The following is a 21,808-nucleotide window of genomic DNA, read 5'->3' as shown; positions in this document are numbered from 1 at the left end:
AGAAAAGGGGTTTTTTTTTTTAGGTTTTCTTTTTTACAAGAGTGCAAAAATGCAGATTTCAATTAGTATGACACTAACTGTGAGATTAATTAAAGATTTGAACAGTTGTCATTATGAAATTATCAAAATCAGAATCAGAAAACTGCCTGTTTATCCTCGTGACATTCTTTGACATACTCAGGAGGTTAAAATTGCAAAAAAATAAGAAAGTTTTGAAATGAGAAATTCTGTGGTCCTTGACTCAGGTAGAAGACAGAATTTAACAGGGGTTTTGCCCCTTATAATCTGGTGATGGGAGGGGGATCTGAAGGACATAGAGGACCTCTTGTCCCTAGAGGGTCGGACCTGCCCGACCTGCCAGGATGCAGAGGTCAAAAAGTGGGAGGGCCACTTATCTGGGTAGGAGTCAGGACTCAGGCAGTCCTGACCCCCCTCTATCCCTTGTTGACATTAGAAACAATGCTCTTGCAAAGAGAGAAAAGCATTTGGCTAAATGAAGGTGCTACTGCAACTAGCTACTGTAACTTCAGAAGGCCTTTGTCTGGAGCGAAGCAAACTGGTGCTTCCAAGGGAATCTGTTCCCCCTGGTGGCTAAGTTGAGCCATAGGGAGTTTATATGGCTCAAACAGGAGGGAGTAAGGGTACATATGATACATCATGAGGATTAAATACCCTTTAAAAATTTTTTTGTAGGAGCTTTCCGACATGTTGCAGATACAACATGAAAGGACCTATCCATTTGGAGTTATCCATATGGATTTCATTCTTGGAGTGAACTAATGGCCTGTTAAGTTAAGGGCTCAGGAAAGCCATGGCCTGAATGACGGCCATTAGTCGAACTGTACATGAGAATCGTCTTCTTGTACGCTACTGTTTTCTTCCTCTCTCTCTCTCCTAAGCAGGAACTGCTGAAAATGGGTGACCAGATCCTGAGTCGAGTGGTGAAAGGTCATCACCCGTCAGGACGGCCCTTTTGCTGTCCAAGATCAGGACACCAACAGCAGTAAAGGCTGCTGAATGATCTACTGCGTTCACCAGTTGCAGTGAAAGCTAGCGGAGAAACGTTCCAGGCTTGAGTAGTGCAGAGAAGTCGGGCGGTATCAAAACCCTTGCCCGCTGAAGAACTCACCTTGATGCCTATCTCACCAGCACGGCCTGAAGAAGAAGACTAGCCAAACTGACTTGCGACAACAAACTAGGAGAGGAGTCCGAGGAATGGAAGAGACTTTTTCATTACTGAGTCATGCTGACATAATGACTGAGATTCCGATTCCGACTATCACTGTCTTTGTACTTTTCTGCGTTTTCCATTACCTGTATGTTTACGATGACACTGGAGTGTTTTATTTTGGTTACTGTTGAAGTTTCAAAATGACAAAAAGGAGGGAAATGTGAGATTAATTAAAGATTTGAACAGTTGTCATTATGAAATTATCAAAATCAGAATCTGAAAACTGCCCGTTTATCCTCGTGACATTCTTTGACATACTCAGGAGGTTAAAACTGCTGACTTCCTCGTTGGTCAATTAACCATTGTTTTTAGACGCATTTGTTTCAAGACCCCCATCACATGCTCTAAACAGATAACAGGGAAGCCACTTCCTGAGTTTTTGTAAGGGGGGGGTCGACTGACAGCCGTCTCATTGTCTTTAAGGGTTAGTTGACCATCTCATGACAACAAAACCCCCTTGACCATTTCTTAAAGGATGTCTGTTGCTCTGCACACCACAGATAAGTTGTTTATTAACTGAAAAGTCATAGGTGTGACTTTTCAACCATCATCTGATCTGTTTCTCCATCTGTTTCTTCTAATTGTTCATTGTTTACCAAAGATGGTTTTTCCTGTCACCCTTGCTCAAATAAAAAAGGGCTCGACTGCAGGGAGAATTTGTCAGAAGGCCTGACGAGCTCTAAAGAGGAGGGCCGTGTTGCCCTAAAGCTCCTCAGGACTTCTCTCCAACCTTCTGCAGAAGGCCTTGAAAATCATTCCACAAGTCTCTGTGTCTTTCCTAAGTTATTAATTTATGTTGTGATGATTTAGGAACCTAACACTAACATGTAAAGGAATGTAGACAACCCTCGTTTACAACTGTATCTGAAACCAAAATGATTGCAGTGAGGATTAATACTTTATCTACTAATGCACTGAAACACTGTATCTGGGAAATACATTTTCTAATAAATATCCTAAAAAAAAAATAAAAAAAAAGTATTGTTAGAGGTTTTGTGTGTGGTTTTTTTGGCACATTGGTTTTATCAAAAGAGCAACCCCTAAGGAGTATGTGTGCCAATTTTGGTGCTTGTAGCCGCAACTGAACGATTCACCTGTTTTCTGCCTGTTATTTCTCTAACTATGATGGTTTCAATAATCGGTGACTAGTCGACTATTAAAATAGTGGTTAGTTGCAGCGCTACGCCCCAGGACCCGGTCCCTCCAGGTCCGTACCTGAGATGAGGTGCTTCTCCGACAGCATGATCTTGGTGACGGGGCTGCGGTGGACGGAGAAGGTCTGGAAGAGCTGCGGTCCAGACCCCACCGTCTCCGGGTGCTGGACGATGACCCGCACCGTCCCAGAACTGGTCCCGTAGGCGATCTCGATCCAGTTCCCGCTGTCGCCTGAAACAAGATTACACACGTTTCTGCATCAGCTCTCCTCCGGCCGGCGTGGGCGCCGTCGCCGTGGCGACCGCCGTGGCGACCGGCCGGGTCGGCGGCCGGGTCGGCGGCCGGGTCACCTACTGGTCTTGGGGGTGAGGTAGACGCTCAGGGCGGTGATGGCGTCCTCCGTCGGGTCCCGGTACAGCTCCGTCACCAGCAGGTCGTTGTCCTTCATCCTCAGAGGAAACTTCTGGACGTCTGAGGACAGAACCGTGAGCAGAACCGTGAGCAGAACCGTGAGCAGAACCGTGAGCAGAACCGTGAGCAGAACCGATTGTTCGGTAACCAAAATTGTTCGGCCGAAAATGGCAAAAAAACACTTTCGGTGTTCGGTGGAATAAGTGGGAAAAAAACCGAACAATTAATAACGTTGTTGTAAAATAAGGAAATAGACTGGCCGTCCCGTGACTGTTGCACCACAAACATAAATCAATGGCCAACCAAAAAGTAACCCCATAAGAATTTTACCAACATTCACCAGCAGGTGGAACCAAAACAACAGAATGCTGGAAATTAAAACATGTTCAGTTTTTTATGTTCAATAAATATTTTCTACCTTGTAATTTTGTAAAAGATTTTTTTCTTTGAAAAGCCTAAATCAAATGTATTTGATTTATGCAATGGTGAAAAAAGTCGAAATGTTAAGAAAAAGTCAAAATTTTGTGAAAAAAGTGGAAATTTGGTGAAAAAAGTCGAAATGTCGGGAAAAAAAGTCAAAATGTTAAAAAAGTACAAATGTCGAGAAAAAAGTCAAAATATTGTGAAAAAAGTTAAAATGTCAAGAAAAAAGTCGAAATGTCGAGAAAGTCGAAATGTCGAGAAAAAGTCAAAATTTTGTGAAAAAAGTTGAAATTTTGTGAAAAAAGTCGAAATTTTGTGAAATGTCAAAATGTCAAAAAGAAGTTGAAATGTCGAGAAAAAAGTCAAAATTTTGTGAAAAAAGTAAAAAACTAACCCCATAAGAATTTTACCAACATTCACCAGGAGGTGGAACCAAAACAACAGAATGCTGGAAATTAAAACATGTTCAGTTTTTTATGTTCAATAAATATTTTCTACCTTGTAATTTTGTAAAAGATTTTTTTTTCTTTGAAAAGCCTAAATCAAATGTATTTGATTTATGCAATGGTGAAAAAAGTCGAAATGTTAAGAAAAAGTCAAAATTTGGTGAAAAAAGTCGAAATGTCGGGAAAAAAAGTCAAAATGTTAAAAAAGTCCAAATTTTGTGAAAAAAGTCGAAATGTCGAGAAAAAGTCGAAATTTTGTGAAAAAAGTCGAAATTTTGTGAAAAAATGTCAAAATGTCAAAAAAAGTTGAAATGTCGAGAAAAAAGTCAAAATTTTGTGAAAAAAGTCAAAAACTAACCCCATAAGAATTTTACCAACATTCACCAGGAGGTGGAACCAAAACAACATAATGCTGGAAATTAAAACATGTTCAGTTTTTTATGTTCAATAAATATTTTCTACCTTGTAATTTTGTAAAAGATTTTTTTCTTTGAAAAGCCTAAATCAAATTTATTTGATTTATGCAATGGTGAAAAAATTGTCAAAATAAATGAAAAACTGCAGAAGAACCATGTTCGGTATTCGGCCAAGTGTCTATTATAATTTTCGGTTTCGGCCACAAATTTTCATTTGGGTGCATCACTAAGCAGAACCGTGAACCGTGAGCAGGACCGTGAGCAGAACCGTGAGCAGAACCGTGAACCGTGAGCAGAACCGTGAGCAGAACCGTGAGCAGAACCGTGAGCAGAACCGTGAGCAGAACCGTGAGCAGAACCGTGAGCAGAACCGTGAGCAGAACCGTGAGCAGAACCTCTCTCCCCGCCCGGCCGGTACCGGGCCTCTGCAGAGCGGCACTCACCGATGTAGTAGATGGAGCCGTTGTTGCAGCCCAGGATGAGGAAGGAGCCGGCCGTGTCGTAGCTGCTGATGGGAACCACGTCCTGGTTCTGCAGAGAACACACAGAGAACACACAGAGAACACACACACGCTTACGGGAGGGTTTTCATAAAGAATTAATCATTCCAAATTAAATCATTCAGAATTAAACTATTTTCCTTCGAGTTTACATGGAAATAGTAATAGAATAGAATACTTCATTGTCCGTCCCAACGGTGACAGAAATTCCTCTTGGACAGGCCTCACAACCACATTCACACATTACAATAGAAGAAGAATAAATACGTTAAAAACAGTAAATAAGTTAGAACAGACATGACAGTGCCTGTTAAAAGTGCAACGATCTATTTAATATTGGTCAGAATGATTGTGGCAGATGGATTCTGAATGGAGGTTTCCATGGAAACAGGTTTGATGGTCTTTCTCCAATTCCTCTCCAGGTCTGGGGGTTGAAGGTTCTGATTGGATAGGGGGGGGACCGGAAGTTAAACTACCGGGAGAAAAACAAGAAAAAAGTCGAGATGTCGAGAAAAAAAGTTGAAATGTCGAGAAAAAAGTCGAAATGTCAAGAAAAAAAGTCGAAATAAAAAGTCGAAATGTCGAGAAAAAAAGTCGAAATGTCGAGAAAAAAAGTCGAAATGTCGAGAAAAAAAGTCGAAATGTCGAGAAAAAAAGTCGAAATGTCGAGAAAAAAAGTCGAAATGTCGAGAAAAAAAAGTTACATGATGTTTTTTAATTCGGAATTAATTATTCCAAATTAAATAATTCCGAATTAAAGTATTTTCCTTGGAGTTTCCATGGAAATAGTAATTGTGAATGGAGGTTTCCATGGAAACACGTTTGATGGTCTTTCTCCAATTCCTCTCCAGGTCTGGGGGTTGGGAAGGTTCTGATTGGATAGGGGGGGGGACCGGAAGTTAAACTACCGGAAGAAAAACTAACTTAGCCGCTACAACTTTGAAAAGATCACCATGTTTCCAGTTTCCATCTGTTCTTTTAATGATTTCTATTTATTAAATAAATGCTCTCTGCTCTTGACCAGCGTTTACTGCTGCTGCATCTTTAACTTTGTTAGGAAAACCAGCCCAGTGGAATATAAGATCATGGAGACAGACGGGGAGGGAACGAGCAGAAAGAAAGACCGGGATTCATTTAAAGAGGAATGAGTGAATACATGATCTGGAATTATTCTATTCAGATTTAAAATTAGGGATGTCCCGATCAGGTTTTTTTGCCCCCCGAGTCCGAGTCCGAGTCCTTTGATTTTGAGGACTTGCCGATACCGAGTCCTGATCCGATACTTTTATAAAACAATAAAAAATGAAGAAGAGAAAAGAAAATTATGCAGGATGACCCTTTTATTATATTTTAAAGGTATTGTGACATGAAAAACACATTTTTCTTGATTTTTTGTGTTTTGTTGGGTGTCTTGACATCAATTACACCCAAAAAACAACAAACTTTTAACATTCAGTGTATTGTGTGCTTTCTGGGATTTTCCGCATAACTGTGCAAAAACGGCGCATGTGGTTTGGTGGCGGGCCGTTACGTAACGGCCCGCTAAATCACCGCCCCCTCCACCCAGCTCCCTGCCTCCTCTCCTCTCCAGTGCACCATAAAGGCTGATTTATGATGGTTCCGCGTTACACCGACGTAGAGCCTACGGCGTAGGGTTACGCGGCGACGCGCACCATACGCTGAACCCTACGGCGTAGGCTCTGCGTCGATTTAACGCGGAACCATAAATGAGGCTTAACACGGAGCTGTTTAGAGCCTCTTTTGTTCTCATCACCGGAGGAAAATGCTAAGAAGACCCGCGGCCACTGACTGGACTTAAGATAAGGGGACACTTTATTTACATGCCTTTATTTTTATGATTGTTTGCTGTGGTTCGCCCTCCTGCTTTTCCGTGCATGCTTCACCTGTCGCTCCGACGCCGCTGTGAGCGTATGGCTGGAGGAGGAGGAGGTTTGGAGGAGGAGCGGAGCAATGATTGACAGGAAAGGGGGGAAAGGAAGCATTTTTCACGGCGCAAAAAAACACTGTAATAAAAAGCCAGGAAAAGAGTACTAGAGTGAAGTTTTTCTTGTTACACTCTTTTAGACACATTTGAGGGATGTTGGCCAAGACTTTTAATAGTGTTAAAAGCATGTTAAAAATGATGTCACAATACCTTTAACATGTGTACTGTAAACTGAGCACATAGGAGGTAGGCAGCTTGAACATTCTTAAGTTTTTTTAGCATAGGGCTTTTAGCATAGGGCTGCTTCAGCTTCAAAACAAACAGGCGTGCTCTGCGCGCATGCGGTGTATGCATGGATCTATTAGGGTGTATGGCTGCCGCTCCGAGCCCACTACTCCACGTGTGCGTTGATTTATGGTTCTGCGTCACACCAACGCAGAGCCTACGCCGTAGGGTCTGGCGTAGGGTGCGCGTCGCCGCGAACCCGGCGCTGTAGACTCTGCGTCGGTGCGACGCAGAACCATAAATCAACGCACACGTATTTTCACCGGACATTTTGACCGGAGAGATTATAAAATACCGGACTTCGGCATATTTTAGGACAACGGAAACCCTGATATATATATATATATATATATATATATATATATATATATATATATATATATATATATATATATATATATCCGATTCCTGATCGGCTCATAACGTCCGAGTCCGGATCGAGTCTGCAATCACGTGATCGGCCCCGATTTCCGATCACGTGATTGGATCGGGACAACTCTATTTAAAATCAGAATAAACCAGAGACTTACTTCAGAATTAACTTTAACTCAGAATTAGGTGTTCACATGGTCATTTTTACTAATTTTAAATCAGATTTAATTCTAATTCTGAATTAAAGAGGAATTAAACTTCCCATGTAAACGGAGTGATTGTTGTTGTGGATTTGGAAATGACGGGAATAGCGTCATCATGTTCTCCGTGCGTCGCTGGTTTGATCCAGATTTCCTGAATGATTAATCACCATGGAAACAGGGATAACCCTGTTAGCTCACGCATGGAAACGGAATATTACAAATGTTTCAGTCACCAGAATATTGACTTTAACCCCAATTCTGACTGCATGTAAACCCTATTTTCCGCACTATAAAAGGCACCTAAAAGCTTTACATTTTCTAAAAAAACGGCAGTGTCTTATATATGATCATTACGGTCATTTCTGTTACTGTGGTCAGGGGGATTGTGGGTAATGTAGTCGGGGGGATTGTGGGTAATGTAGTCGGGGGGATTGTGGGTAATGTAGTCGGGGGGATTGTGGGTAATGCAGTCGGGGGGATTGTGGGTAATGTAGTCGGGGGGATTGTGGGTAATGTAGTCAGGGGGATTGTGGGTACTGTAGTCGGGGGGATTGTGGGTAATGTAGTCGGGGGGATTGTGGGTAATAACAGGGGGATTGTGGGTAATGTAGTCGGGGGGATTGTGGGTAATAACAGGGGGATTGTGGGTAATGTAGTCGGGGGGATTGTGGGTAATGTAGTCAGGGGGATTGTGGGTACTGTAGTCGGGGGGATTGTGGGTAATGTAGTCAGGGGGATTGTGGGTAATGTAGTCGGGGGGGATTGTGGGTAATGTAGTCAGGGGGATTGTGGGTAATGTAGTCGGGGGGATTGTGGGTAATGTAGTCGGGGGGGATTGTGGGTAATGTAGTCGGGGGGATTGTGGGTAATGTAGTCGGGGGGGTTGTGGGTAATGTAGTCGGGGGGATTGTGGGTAATGTAGTCGGGGGGATTGTGGGTAATGTAGTCGGGGGGATTGTGGGTAATGTAGTCGGGGGGATTGTGGGTAATGTCGGGGGGATTGTGGGTAATGTAGTCGGGGGGATTGTGGGTAATGTAGTCGGGGGGATTGTGGGTAATGTAGTCGGGGGGGATTGTGGGTAATGTAGTCAGGGGGATTGTGGGTAATGTAGTCAGGGGGATTGTGGGTAATGTAGTCAGGGGGATTGTGGGTAATGTAGTCAGGGGGATTGTGGGTAATGTAGTTGGCGCTAAAAACAGGAATGGTCACAGACGTTAAAGACGACAGCAACAACAGCAGCGACGCTGACTCACATAATGGTGACGGAGCAAAGCTGGTTTTTATTTTGTTAATAAAGTTTGACATACGGTACTTTTCTTCTTGTTTTTTTTTGCATTTGCTGTAGGATTTTGTAGCATTTCCTGTAGCAGCTCCATCAGGTAGATGCTAACTCACCCCCAGCCTCTATAGGACGGTATTTTACCAGATAGTCAGGGTCAAACCCTAAGATTGATAACTCTGCTCACGCTTCTGGGTAAAGTTATTAACCTTATGTTTTAGTTATTAGGAACCCCTAGGAGGAATAATAGGCTGTTTCATCTTGGATTGTTTTGCTGGTGACCACTGGAGGCGCTGTAACATTCAAATACTCCATTCATGCATATGCTCACAATAATGGTCACAATGTACAGTTTATGCAAAATCCTCAATGTTCAACATTTTATATTTAGGGAAATGGATAAAACATCAATTGAAAAACATTTTTGTTTTAAATTGTATTGCTATATTTTGTCCAATATTGGTTAAAAAATATGACTTTTTTATAGGCGTTTCTAACACACACATAATAACAATCTTTTATCTTTTTTTTTTTTTGCAGTGAAACACATTTTCTATGAAATCCTGTGTCAAAAACGTCTATAAAAAAGTGATATTTAGTATCCAATATTGGCTAAAATATTACAAAATGATTCATAAAGGCTTTTTTACTATTGTTTTATCTATTTCCTTAGATATACAATGTTTTAATCTTGACAATTATGCATATAAATTGTACAGGTTGACCAAAACTGAGCATATGTCTGAATGGAGAACTTGAATATTCTAGCGCCTCTAGTGGTCACCAGATAAAACATTCAAGATGACAACAGCCCTAAAATTCCTTCTAGAGATTTGTTCTAACAAAAAAAATAGGTTGTCAAACTTTACCCAGACATGTGAGCAAAAGTCTTAACGGAGGATCTTTATAAAGTTTCCCCTTGACTAAGATATTTAGTGCGTCTTATAGTGCGGAAAATACGGTAGTCATAGAAACCTGAGAAACCTGGACCCTGCTGGACCAGCACCAGGAGATCCAGGCTGGACCAGCACCAGGAGGTCCAGGACCAGCACCAGGAGGTCCAGGACCAGCACCAGGAGGTCCAGGACCAGCACCAGGAGGACCAGCACCAGGAGGTCCAGGACCAGCACCAGGAGGACCAGCACCAGGACCAGGAGGTCCAGGACCAGCACCAGGAGGTCCAGGACCAGCACCAGGAGGTCCAGGCTGGACCAGCACCAGGAGGTCCAGGACCAGCACCAGGAGGTCCAGGACCAGCACCAGGAGGACCAGCACCAGGAGGTCCAGGACCAGCACCAGGAGGACCAGCACCAGGACCAGGAGGTCCAGGACCAGCACCAGGAGGTCCAGGACCAGCACCAGGAGGTCCAGGCTGGACCAGCACCAGGAGGTCCAGGACCAGCACCAGGAGGACCAGCACCAGGAGGTCCAGGACCAGCACCAGGAGGTCCAGGCTGGACCAGCACCAGGAGGTCCAGGACCAGCACCAGGAGGACCAGCACCAGGAGGTCCAGGACCAGCACCAGGAGGACCAGCACCAGGAGATCCAGGACCAGCACCAGGAGGTCCAGGACCAGGAGATCCAGGACCAGCACCAGGAGGTCCAGGACCAGGAGGTCCAGGACCAGCACCAGGAGGTCCAGGCTGGACCAGCACCAGGAGGTCCAGGACCAGCACCAGGAGGTCCAGGACCAGCACCAGGAGGACCAGCACCAGGACCAGGAGGTCCAGGACCAGCACCAGGAGGTCCAGGACCAGCACCAGGAGGTCCAGGCTGGACCAGCACCAGGAGGTCCAGGACCAGCACCAGGAGGACCAGCACCAGGAGGTCCAGGACCAGCACCAGGAGGTCCAGGCTGGACCAGCACCAGGAGGTCCAGGACCAGCACCAGGAGGACCAGCACCAGGAGATCCAGGACCAGCACCAGGAGGACCAGCACCAGGAGATCCAGGACCAGCACCAGGAGGTCCAGGACCAGCACCAGGAGGACCAGCACCAGGAGGTCCAGGACCAGCACCAGGAGGTCCAGGACCAGCACCAGCAGATCCAGGACCAGAACTCCACCCACACCTGAGAAACCTGGACCCTGCTGGACCAGCACCAGAACTCCACCCACCTGCCAGTGTTTGGTGACGGCGTTCCAAACCCCCACTTTCCCGGTGTGGCTGGTGGCGATCAGCTGGTTACCAACGAAGAAGAGCGCCTCGGCCGGCACGTTGAGGCTGAAGACGCCTGAGGAGAAACACGGGGAGGAACACGGGCGTCACAGACGGAAACATTCCTACTCTGGTTCTGGGTCCCCCGGGTCACCCGGGTCACCCGGGTCACCGGGTCACCCGGGTCACGGCCCTCCTGGAAAGCTTGAACCAAACTCAACTGTGTCGTGGCTAAGGCTGGCTGACGATGTTCTAAAGCAGGGGTCGGCAACCCGCGGCTCTAAAGCCGCATGCGGCTCTTTAGCGCCGCCCTAGTGGCTCCTGGAGCTTTTTCAAAAATGTTTCACCTTTTTTTCCTTTTATTCTTTTTTTTATTTTTTTCCTTTTTTTATTTTTTTCTTCTTCTTTTTTCCTTTTTTTCTTCCTTTTTCCTTTCCTTTTTGATCTCGAAATTTTGACTTTTTTTCTCAACATTTTGACTTTTTTCTCAAGATTGTACTTCAACATTAATCTCGACATTTCCACTTTTTTTCTCGACATTTTGACTTTTTTCTCAACATTTCGACTTTTTTCTCAACATTTCGACTTTTTTCTCGACATTTCAACTTTTTTCTCGACATTTCAACTTTTTTCTCGACATTTCAACTTTTTTCTCGACATTTTGACTTTTTTCTCAACATTTTGACTTTTTTCTCAAGATTGAACTTCAACATTAATCTCGACATTTCCACTTTTTTTCTCGACATTTTGACTTTTTTCTCAACATTTCGACTTTTTTCTCGACATTTCAACTTTTTTCTCGACATTTTGACTTTTTTCTCAACATTTTGACTTTTTTCTCAAGATTGAACTTCAACATTAATCTCGACATTTCCACTTTTTTCTCAACATTTTGACTTTTTTCTCGACATTTCGACTTTTTTCTCAACATTTTGACTTTTTTCTCAACATTTCGACTTTTTTCTCAACATTTCGACTTTTTTCTCGACATTTCGACTTTTTTCTCGACATTTTGACTTTTTTCTCAACATTTCGACTTTTTTCTCGACATTTTGACTTTTTTCTCGACATTTCCACTTTTTTTCTCGACATTTTGACTTTTTTCTCGACATTTCGACTTTTTTCTCAACATTTCGACTTTTTTCTCAAAATTTCGACTTTTTTCTCAACATTTTGACTTTTTTCTCAACATTTTGACTTTTTTCTCAACATTTTGACTTTTTTCTCAACATTTTGACTTTTTTTCTCAACATTTTGACTTTTTTCTCAAGATTGTACTTCAACATTAATCTCGACATTTCCACTTTTTTTCTCGACATTTTGACTTTTTTCTCAACATTTCGACTTTTTTCTCAACATTTCGACTTTTTTCTCGACATTTCAACTTTTTTCTCGACATTTCAACTTTTTTCTCGACATTTCAACTTTTTTCTCGACATTTTGACTTTTTTCTCAACATTTTGACTTTTTTCTCAAGATTGAACTTCAACATTAATCTCGACATTTCCACTTTTTTTCTCGACATTTTGACTTTTTTCTCAACATTTCGACTTTTTTCTCGACATTTCAACTTTTTTCTCGACATTTTGACTTTTTTCTCAACATTTTGACTTTTTTCTCAAGATTGAACTTCAACATTAATCTCGACATTTCCACTTTTTTCTCAACATTTTGACTTTTTTCTCGACATTTCGACTTTTTTCTCAACATTTTGACTTTTTTCTCAACATTTCGACTTTTTTCTCAACATTTCGACTTTTTTCTCGACATTTCGACTTTTTTCTCGACATTTTGACTTTTTTCTCAACATTTCGACTTTTTTCTCGACATTTTGACTTTTTTCTCGACATTTCCACTTTTTTTCTCGACATTTTGACTTTTTTCTCGACATTTCGACTTTTTTCTCAACATTTCGACTTTTTTCTCAAAATTTCGACTTTTTTCTCAACATTTTGACTTTTTTCTCAACATTTTGACTTTTTTCTCAACATTTCGACTTTTTTCTCAAGATTGAACTTCAACATTAATCTCGACATTTCCACTTTTTTTCTCAACATTTCGACTTTTTTCTCGACATTCCGCCTTTCGCCATTTGCCTTCATTCTAAGGCTTATATAAGACTTTATTTTTTGCGGCTCCAGACATATTTGTTTTTTGTGTTTTTGGTCCAATATGGCTCTAAAACATTTTGGGTTGCCGACCGCTGCTCTAAAGGAATTGTGGGAAGTCCGTTTGCCTTTATTTCAAGCCGTTCAGACCTGCTGGGACCCGGATGACTGTGAAGCTACACCAGCAAACCTGATGGGTTCCTGTACTGGACTTGTTCTCAGAAAAAAAAACTTTAGCTGAACAACAACAACATGGATTTAAGTAGAAAATGATGACAGTGTTTCCTCTAGGAATGTTTTCAGCAGTGGGGGCATGCTTCCCGGGGGGGCGGCGGCGGCGGCGGCGTAAATGTACGGCGTACAAATGTACACAAATGACCACTTGACAGCAAATGTAACTTTCAAAACCTATTTATTGGCTTTTATCCCTGAACTTTTGAAGAACAATCCCTGAACAATAAATAAATGTTACTTCAACTTCAACTCTAACCAGTTGAAGGAAGGAAGGAATTCCACCTGCTGGACGCCGGTGTGAACCGGTGTTCTGCCAATTTCTGCTGCTTTGCCAAAAAATGCTACCTAAAGGTTTTCTACCTTTGTAGAGCTACAATTTTACTGCGTTTTACTCCCTAGCTCACTTCCTTTCACCCCCAAGTGGTCCTTGTCTCTTGCCAGGCCGTCATTGTAAATAAGAATGTTCTTAATGACCTGCCTGGTTAAATAAAGCCTTAGAATTGTTGTTTTTTTCTCTTTATCGTATAATGTTCACAAAGTGTAATGCATTCATGTCATGGGTAAGTGTATTTTGAAGGATCAAATACTCAACATCCCATATTATCCATTTTACATCGTGCAAGAAATGATGCAAACTTTGAAAATCGACTGTGCGCATGCGCAGAACCAAAAAGTAGCATTTCTCGGCAGGGAGCAGAAATTGGCAGAACACCGGCCGTTCAAAGTGTAGCCTGATTTATGGTTCCGCGTTAAATCGACGCAGAGCCTACGCCGTAGAGTACACAGCGAAGCGAAGCGCACCGTACGCGCACGTCACTGCGTACCCTACGGCGTAGGTTCTGCGTTGGTGTAACACGGAACCATAAATCAGCCTTAAAGGAGCTGTATGTAAGAGCAATAATAAAACGAATCATAAAATGACCCCGATATGTCAACAGACATTTAAAAATCATGTTCATTTCAAATACTTATGTCACTGACAACAGCACTCAAGCCAGGATATTCCAGTTTAAAAAGAGGAGTTGCAGCCCTCAACTGATGTTTATGTTGAAGCTTCACCCTCCACCTATCTCCCAATCACCAAGTCAGTATTGTTTCTGAAGCTCCACCCTCCACCTATCTCCCAATCACCAAGTCAGTATTGTTTCTGAAGCTCCACCCTCCACCTATCTCCCAATCACCAAGTCAGTATTGTTTCTGAAGCTCCACCCTCCACCTATCTCCCAATCACCAAGTCAGTATTGTTTCTGAAGCTCCACCCTCCACCTATCTCCCAATCACCAAGTCAGTATTGTTTCTGAAGCTCCACCCTCCACCTATCTCCCAATCACCAAGTCAGTATTGTTTCTGAAGCTCCACCCTCCACCTATCTCCCAATCACCAAGTCAGTATTGTTTCTGAAGCTCCACCCTCCACCTATCTCCCAATCACCAAGTCAGTATTGTTTCTGAAGCTCCACCCTCCACCTATCTCCCAATCACCAAGTCAGTATTGTTTCTGAAGCTCCACCCTCCACCTATCTCCCAATCACCAAGTCAGTATTGTTTCTGAAGCTCCACCCTCCACCTATCTCCCAATCACCAAGTCAGTATTGTTTCTGAAGCTCCACCCTCCACCTATCTCCCAATCACCAAGTCAGTATTGTTTCTGAAGCTCCACCCTCCACCTATCTCCCAATCACCAAGTCAGTATTGTTTCTGAAGCTCCACCCTCCACCTATCTCCCAATCACCAAGTCAGTATTGTTTCTGAAGCTCCACCCTCCACCTATCTCCCAATCACCAAGTCAGTATTGTTTCTGAAGTTCCACCCTCCACCTATCTCCCAATCACCAAGTCAGTATTGTTTCGGCATCCGGGTTGCCAGCTCGGCTCTAATTATCGCAGCCATGGCAGCCTACGTTCCTGCTGCATTCTGCAGCCTACCTGGCAACCTCTGGTCGGGGGAGGAGGGGGAGGGTACACGCCGCTCAACAATATTTTGAAAGTGACTGCAGTACCAGTTTTGGACATTTCTTACAGACGGCTCCTTTAAGGCTGCAGCGGCGTGGGAGACATGGATGACTGAGGGAGAACACAGTTTCACCAAGAGTGGAAGGAAGCGCCGGGCAAGTTATGCCACAGTTTGTAGATGTATTGTTGATACGTGGGCTAACGTGTCTGCTGGGACTATTTTGCGAGCTTTTGCAAAAGCCGGCAAATCCAAGGCGCCGCACGGCACAGAAAGAGACTCTGAGGAAATTGCGGCAATGGTGCTTTTGCGACAAAAAAATAAAAAATAATTAAAAAAATATAATAAAAAAAAATGTTCAGGCGTGGCGGCTATGATTTAGCAGTGACGGGCCGCCACTGCTGAATGAATGTAGAGGAAACACTGGATGATGACGATTACATCTGATCGGACCAGTTGGAACCCTTTAAACAGCTCTGACTTACTGAACATCAGTACACGTCACCAGGGAGCAAGGAGGTAAATGGCTAAGAGGGGTCTGTGGCTAAGAGGAGTCAGTGGTTAAGAGGAGTCAGTGGCTAAGAGGAGTCAGTGGTTAAGAGGAGTCAGTGGCTAAGGAAGTAAATGGCTAAGAGGAGTCAGTGGTTAAGGAGGTAAATGGCTAAGAGGAATCAGTGGCTAAGAGGAGTCAGTGGTTAAGGAGGTAAATGGCTAAGAGGAGTCAGTGGCTAAGAGGAGTCTGTGGCTAAGGAGGTAAGTGGCTAAGAGGAGTCAGTGGCTAAGAGGAGTCAGTGGCTAAGAGGAGTCAGTGGTTAAGAGGAGTCAGTGGCTAAGAGGAGTCAGTGGTTAAGAGGAGTCAGTGGCTAAGAGGAGTCAGTGGCTAAGAGGAGTCAGTGGCTAAGAGGAGTCAGTGGCTAAGAGGAGTCAGTGGTTAAGAGGAGTCAGTGGTTAAGAGGAGTCAGTGGCTAAGAGGAGTCAGTGGCTAAGAGGAGTCAGTGGCTAAGAGGAGTCAGTGGTTAAGAGGAGTCAGTGGCTAAGAGGAGTCAGTGGCTAAGAGGAGTCAGTGGCTAAGAGGAGTCAGTGGCTAAGAGGAGTCAGTGGCTAAGAGGAGTCAGTGGCTAAGAGGAGTCAGTGGCTAAGAGGAGTCAGTGGCTAAGGAGGTAAATGGCTAAGAGGAGTCAGTGGCTAAGGGGAGTCAGTGGCTAAGAGGAGTCAGTGGCTAAGGGGAGTCAGTGGTTAAGAGGAGTCAGTGGCTAAGGGGAGTCAGTGGTTAAGAGGAGTCAGTGGCTAAGAGGGGTCAGTGGTTAAGGAGGTAAATGGCTAAGAGGAGTCAGTGGTTAAGAGGAGTCAGTGGTTAAGAGGAGTCTGTGGCTAAGAGGAGTCAGTGGCTAAGAGGAGTCAGTGGCTAAGAGGAGTCAGTGGCTAAGAGGAGTCAGTGGTTAAGAGGAGTCAGTGGCTAAGAGGAGTCAGTGGCTAAGAGGAGTCAGTGGCTAAGAGGAGTCAGTGGCTAAGAGGAGTCAGTGGCTAAGAGGAGTCAGTGGCTAAGAGGAGTCAGTGGTTAAGGAGGTAAATGGCTAAGAGGAGTCAGTGGCTAAGGGGAGTCAGTGGCTAAGAGGAGTCAGTGGCTAAGGGGAGTCAGTGGCTAAGAGGAGTCAGTGGCTAAGGGGAGTCAGTGGTTAAGAGGAGTCAGTGGCTAAGAGGGGTCAGTGGTTAAGGAGGTAAATGGCTAAGAGGAGTCAGTGGTTAAGAGGAGTCAGTGGTTAAGAGGAGTCAGTGGCCAAGAGGAGTCAGTGGCTAAGAGGGGTCAGTGGTTAAGAGGAGTCAGTGGCTAAGAGGAGTCAGTGGTTAAGGAGGTAAATGGCTAAGAGGAGTCAGTGGCTAAGAGGAGTCAGTGGTTAAGAGGAGTCAGTGGCTAAGGGGAGTCAGTGGCTAAGAGGAGTCAGTGGCTAAGAGGAGTCAGTGGCTAAGAGGAGTCAGTGGTTAAGAGGAGTCAGTGGCCAAGAGGAGTCAGTGGCCAAGAGGAGTCAGTGGCCAAGAGGAGTCAGTGGCCAAGAGGAGTCAGTGGCCAAGAGGAGTCAGTGGCCAAGAGGAGTCAGTGGCTAAGAGGAGTCAGTGGCTAAGAGGAGTCAGTGGCTAAGAGGAGTCAGTGGCTAAGAGGAGTCAGTGGCTAAGAGGAGTCAGTGGCTAAGAGGAGTCAGTGGCTAAGAGGAGTCAGTGGCTAAGAGGAGTCAGTGGCTAAGGGGAGTCAGTGGCTAAGGGGAGTCAGTGGCTAAGGGGAGTCAGTGGTTAAGAGGAGTCAGTGGCTAAGAGGAGTCAGTGGCTAAGAGGAGGTCAGTGGCTAAGAGGAGTCAGTGGCTAAGAGGAGTCAGTGGCTAAGAGGAGTCAGTGGCTAAGAGGAGTCAGTGGTTAAGAGGAGTCAGTGGTTAAGAGGAGTCAGTGGCTAAGAGGAGTCAGTGGCTAAGAGGAGTCAGTGGTTAAGAGGAGTCAGTGGCTAAGAGGAGTCAGTGGCTAAGAGGAGTCAGTGGCTAAGAGGAGTCAGTGGCTAAGAGGAGTCAGTGGCTAAGAGGAGTCAGTGGTTAAGAGGAGTCAGTGGCTAAGAGGAGTCAGTGGCTAAGAGGAGTCAGTGGCTAAGAGGAGTCAGTGGCTAAGAGGGGTCTGTGGCTAAGAGGGGTCAGTGGCTAAGGAGGTAAATGACTAAGAGGAGTCAGTGGCTAAGAGGAGTCAGTGGTTAAGAGGAGTCAGTGGTTAAGAGGAGTCAGTGGCTAAGAGGAGTCAGTGGCTAAGAGGAGTCAGTGGCTAAGAGGAGTCAGTGGTTAAGAGGAGTCAGTGGCTAAGGAGGTAAATGACTAAGAGGAGTCAGTGGCTAAGAGGAGTCAGTGGCTAAGAGGAGTCAGTGGCTAAGAGGAGTCAGTGGCTAAGAGGAGTCAGTGGCTAAGAGGAGTCAGTGGCTAAGAGGAGTCAGTGGCTAAGAGGAGTCAGTGGTTAAGAGGAGTCAGTGGCTAAGAGGAGTCAGTGGCTAAGAGGGGTCTGTGGCTAAGAGGAGTCAGTGGCTAAGAGGGGTCTGTGACTAAGAGGAGTCAGTGGCTAAGAGGGGTCTGTGGCTAAGAGGGGTCTGTGGCTAAGGAGGTCAGTGGCTAAGGAGGTCAGTGGCTAAGAGGAGTCAGTGGCTAAGAGGAGTCAGTGGCTAAGAGGGGTCTGTGGCTAAGGAGGTCAGTGGCTAAGAGGAGTCAGTGGCTAAGAGGAGTCAGTGGTTAAGAGGAGTCAGTGGTTAAGAGGAGTCAGTGGCTAAGAGGAGGTCAGTGGTTAAGAGGAGGTCAGTGGTTAAGAGGAGTCAGTGGCTAAGAGGAGTCAGTGGCTAAGAGGAGTCAGTGGCTAAGAGGAGTCAGTGGCTAAGAGGGGTCTGTGGCTAAGGAGGTCAGTGGCTAAGAGGAGTCAGTGGCTAAGAGGAGTCAGTGGTTAAGAGGAGTCAGTGGTTAAGAGGAGTCAGTGGTTAAGAGGAGTCAGTGGTTAAGAGGAGTCAGTGGCTAAGAGGAGGTCAGTGGCTAAGAGGAGTCAGTGGCTAAGGAGGTCAGTGGCTAAGGAGGTCAGTGGCTAAGAGGAGTCAGTGGCTAAGAGGAGTCAGTGGCTAAGAGGAGTCAGTGGCTAAGGAGGTCAGTGGCTAAGAGTAGTCTGTGGCTAAGAGGGGTCTGTGGCTAAGAGGAGTCAGTGGCTAAGAGGAGTCAGTGGTTAAGAGGAGTCAGTGGCTAAGAGGAGTCAGTGGCTAAGAGGAGTCAGTGGTTAAGAGGAGTCAGTGGCTAAGAGGAGTCAGTGGCTAAGAGGAGTCAGTGGTTAAGAGGAGTCAGTGGCTAAGAGGAGTCAGTGGTTAAGAGGAGTCAGTGGCTAAGGAGGTTTCTTGGCTATAAAGGCAGCAGCATCAAGGTACAAAAACTCTGTTCTCGTACCGATTTCATTTCCATTGCCGTCGGGGCAGATGGACCACAAGATGATCTCCGTCACCGAGGCAACGGCCACCATCTTGTCGTTGTCCCCCAGCGAGCCGCCCATCACCTTGGCGTTGAGCGCGACTCTGTCGATCATGCAGTCGAGGCGCGGCGAGGTGAAGACCTGCTGCCAGCCGGTGGACTCCTTCATCCTGGTGGAGATCGGAGTGTTCACTGTAGAACCGCCTTACCCCAACCCCAACCCTAACCCTTACCCCAACCCCCCTAACCCTTACCCCAACCCTAACGCCCCTAACCCTTACCCCGACCCTAACCCCGCTAACCGTTACCCCAACCCTAACCCCCCTAACCCTTACCCCAACCCTAACCCCGCTAACCGTTACCCCAACCCTAACCCCCCTAACCCTTACCCCAACCCTAACCCCCCTAACCCTTCATCCTGGTGGAGATCAGTGTTCACTGTAGAACCGCCATACCCCAACCATAACCCCCCAACCGTTCCCCCAACCCCTAACCCTCCCACCCTGCGTGGCAGTGTTTACCTGTAGCAGACCACGAACTGTGAGTACGCCACCGCGATCCAGTTGTGGTGCCCACAGATGATCCGGGCCATGCCGGCATCGGCCCCCGCACCTGCGGCGACCAGCAGAACCCTGAGTCTCGTCACGTCCGCCGAAGCAAACAAACCCCACAGTGCCGATTGTTACCTGCAAAGGTCCGCTCCTCGCCCACGGCCCTCCCCAGGATCCCGGAGTACCCCAGGTTGGGGGGCATGGTGTTGCTGCGTCGCACCGGCGCCCTCTCCACCGCCGTGGCCCGGCCCGCCATGAACTGGGACCCCGCTACGCTGTGGCGGTTCCGCCGCTTGGCCGGGTAGACTGGGACGACACAGACGGACCAGATGTTAGGGACTCGGGTCTTTGGGAGGAACGTTCAGGCTACCAGAGGACCTGCAGGTCTGGATCTGGACCCTAGTGGTCTGTAGAGGACCTGCAGGTCTGGATCTGGACCCTAGTGGTCTGTAGAGGACCTGCAGGCCTGCGGGTCGGTACCTGGGGGGGGCAGGTATCCGTTGAACAACACGTTCCCGCAGGAGGACCGGTCCAGCTCATCGCACAGCTGCAGCTTCTGGACTGAAACAGAAACAGCAGCGGTCAGATCCGGGTCAGGTGACCCGAGTCCCCCCCAAACTCCCCAACCCCACCCAGCGGCGTAGGACAGTTGACAGTAGGACATGAGAAAAAAGTCAAAATTTTGAGAAAAAAGTGGAAACGACGAAAACGCACGAAAAAACGCACGCACGCAAAAATGCACGAACGCACGGAAAAACGCACGCTCGCACGCAAAAGGCACGCAAAACGCATGCACGAAAAAACGTACGCAAAACGCACGCAGAAACACACGAAAAAACGCATGCAAAACGAACGCACGCACGCAAAAATGCACGAACACACGAAAAAACGCACGCTCGCACGCAAAACGCACGCACGAAAAAACGCACGAACGCACGAAAAAACCGCACGCAAAACAAACGCAAAACGCACGCACGAAAAAACGCACGGTCGCACGCAAAAACGCACAAAAAAAAAATGCACCTACGCACGCAAAACGAAAGCACGCACGCAGAAACGCACGAAAAAACGTACACAAAACGCACGCACGCAGAAACGCACGAAAAAACGTACACAAAACGCACGCACGCAGTAACGCACGAAAAAACGTACACAAAACGCACGCAAGCAGAAACGCACGAAAAAACGCACGCAAAACGAACGCAAGACGAACGCACGCACGCAACGCACGAAAAAACGCACGCTTGCACGCAAAACGCACGCGCACACACAAAAACGCACGAAAAAATGCACGAACGCACGCAAAACGCACGCACGCAAAAACGCACGAACTCACGCAAAACTAACGCAGGCACGCAAAAATGCACGAAAAAACGCACGCAAAACGCACGCAAAACGCACGCAACTCACCCAGCGGCGTGATGCCGTAGAACTCGGCCTCGTGCAGCAGCATGTGCACGCTGACGGAGCGCGGGTGCAGCTCCTTGGTCCGCAGGAAGTTGAGGATGGTGGCGAACAGGGACGGGTCTCTGTCGATGAAGATCTGCACACAGAACACACGTAAACACGGGTCGTCCCACCGAGGGGGGCGGCCCAGACCTGAACACGGCGATGGACTCACCGCTCCGGTCTCGTCCTTCAGGGTGGAGATGCGGCCGCTCAGGAGGCTGACGACAAACGGACAAGGAGGAGTTAGACAGTTCTGATCCAGTTAGTAACAAATACACCCAAGATTAGTGTCCGACCGATCAGCCTTTTTTTGGATTATTTCGATCACCGATTAGGGGGAAATCAAAAAGACCGATAGCCGATATCAGCCCTTACGATTATTACCCTTTTTTACCTTTTTGGGAGAAAACAAATTTCAATACAAAAATTCATTTAAATGAATGGTGAGCAATTTATTATTATTTACTAGGAAGGACAGCAATATTCACTTCGCACGGCTCACACATCAAAAGTGCAAATTATGGAACATCAAACAAAACAAGCAGCATTTCAGTTATTAAAAATAACATTAAGTGAATTTTCTCTTTACATAAAATAAAAAAGCTGCCTATAAAAAATAACAAATTAAGAGGAATAACAGCCTCAATTTTAGAACAGTCAGGCACAATACTCCCAATTCCCAGACCCAAACGACAACAAGTGCCTACTTGGAGGTAGTAACAGTAAGCTAA

The 21,808-nt window shown here is 45.9% G+C and overlaps 1 protein-coding gene across 1 annotated transcript in view; it reads right to left on the bottom strand.

The window, feature by feature from the left end:
- LOC133442613 (SH3KBP1-binding protein 1-like) overlaps nucleotides 1–21,808 on the bottom strand; it is a 28,241-nt gene that overhangs the window by 1,856 nt on the left and 4,577 nt on the right. The window contains exons 3-12 of the mRNA XM_061720620.1: nucleotides 21,250–21,295; nucleotides 21,039–21,171; nucleotides 20,109–20,189; nucleotides 19,764–19,934; nucleotides 19,599–19,689; nucleotides 19,057–19,247; nucleotides 10,785–10,900; nucleotides 4,526–4,613; nucleotides 2,741–2,857; nucleotides 2,447–2,617 (exon numbers count right to left, since the gene is read on the bottom strand). Coding sequence (XP_061576604.1) covers nucleotides 2,447–2,617; nucleotides 2,741–2,857; nucleotides 4,526–4,613; nucleotides 10,785–10,900; nucleotides 19,057–19,247; nucleotides 19,599–19,689; nucleotides 19,764–19,934; nucleotides 20,109–20,189; nucleotides 21,039–21,171; nucleotides 21,250–21,295 — 1,205 coding nt within the window. The remainder of the gene's footprint in view (nucleotides 1–2,446; nucleotides 2,618–2,740; nucleotides 2,858–4,525; nucleotides 4,614–10,784; nucleotides 10,901–19,056; nucleotides 19,248–19,598; nucleotides 19,690–19,763; nucleotides 19,935–20,108; nucleotides 20,190–21,038; nucleotides 21,172–21,249; nucleotides 21,296–21,808) is intronic.

Source organism: Cololabis saira, chromosome 4, assembly GCF_033807715.1.
Source record: "Cololabis saira isolate AMF1-May2022 chromosome 4, fColSai1.1, whole genome shotgun sequence".
In the NCBI taxonomy this organism is placed as follows: domain Eukaryota; kingdom Metazoa; phylum Chordata; class Actinopteri; order Beloniformes; family Belonidae; genus Cololabis; species Cololabis saira.
This window is presented reverse-complemented; position numbering and strand designations above follow the sequence as displayed.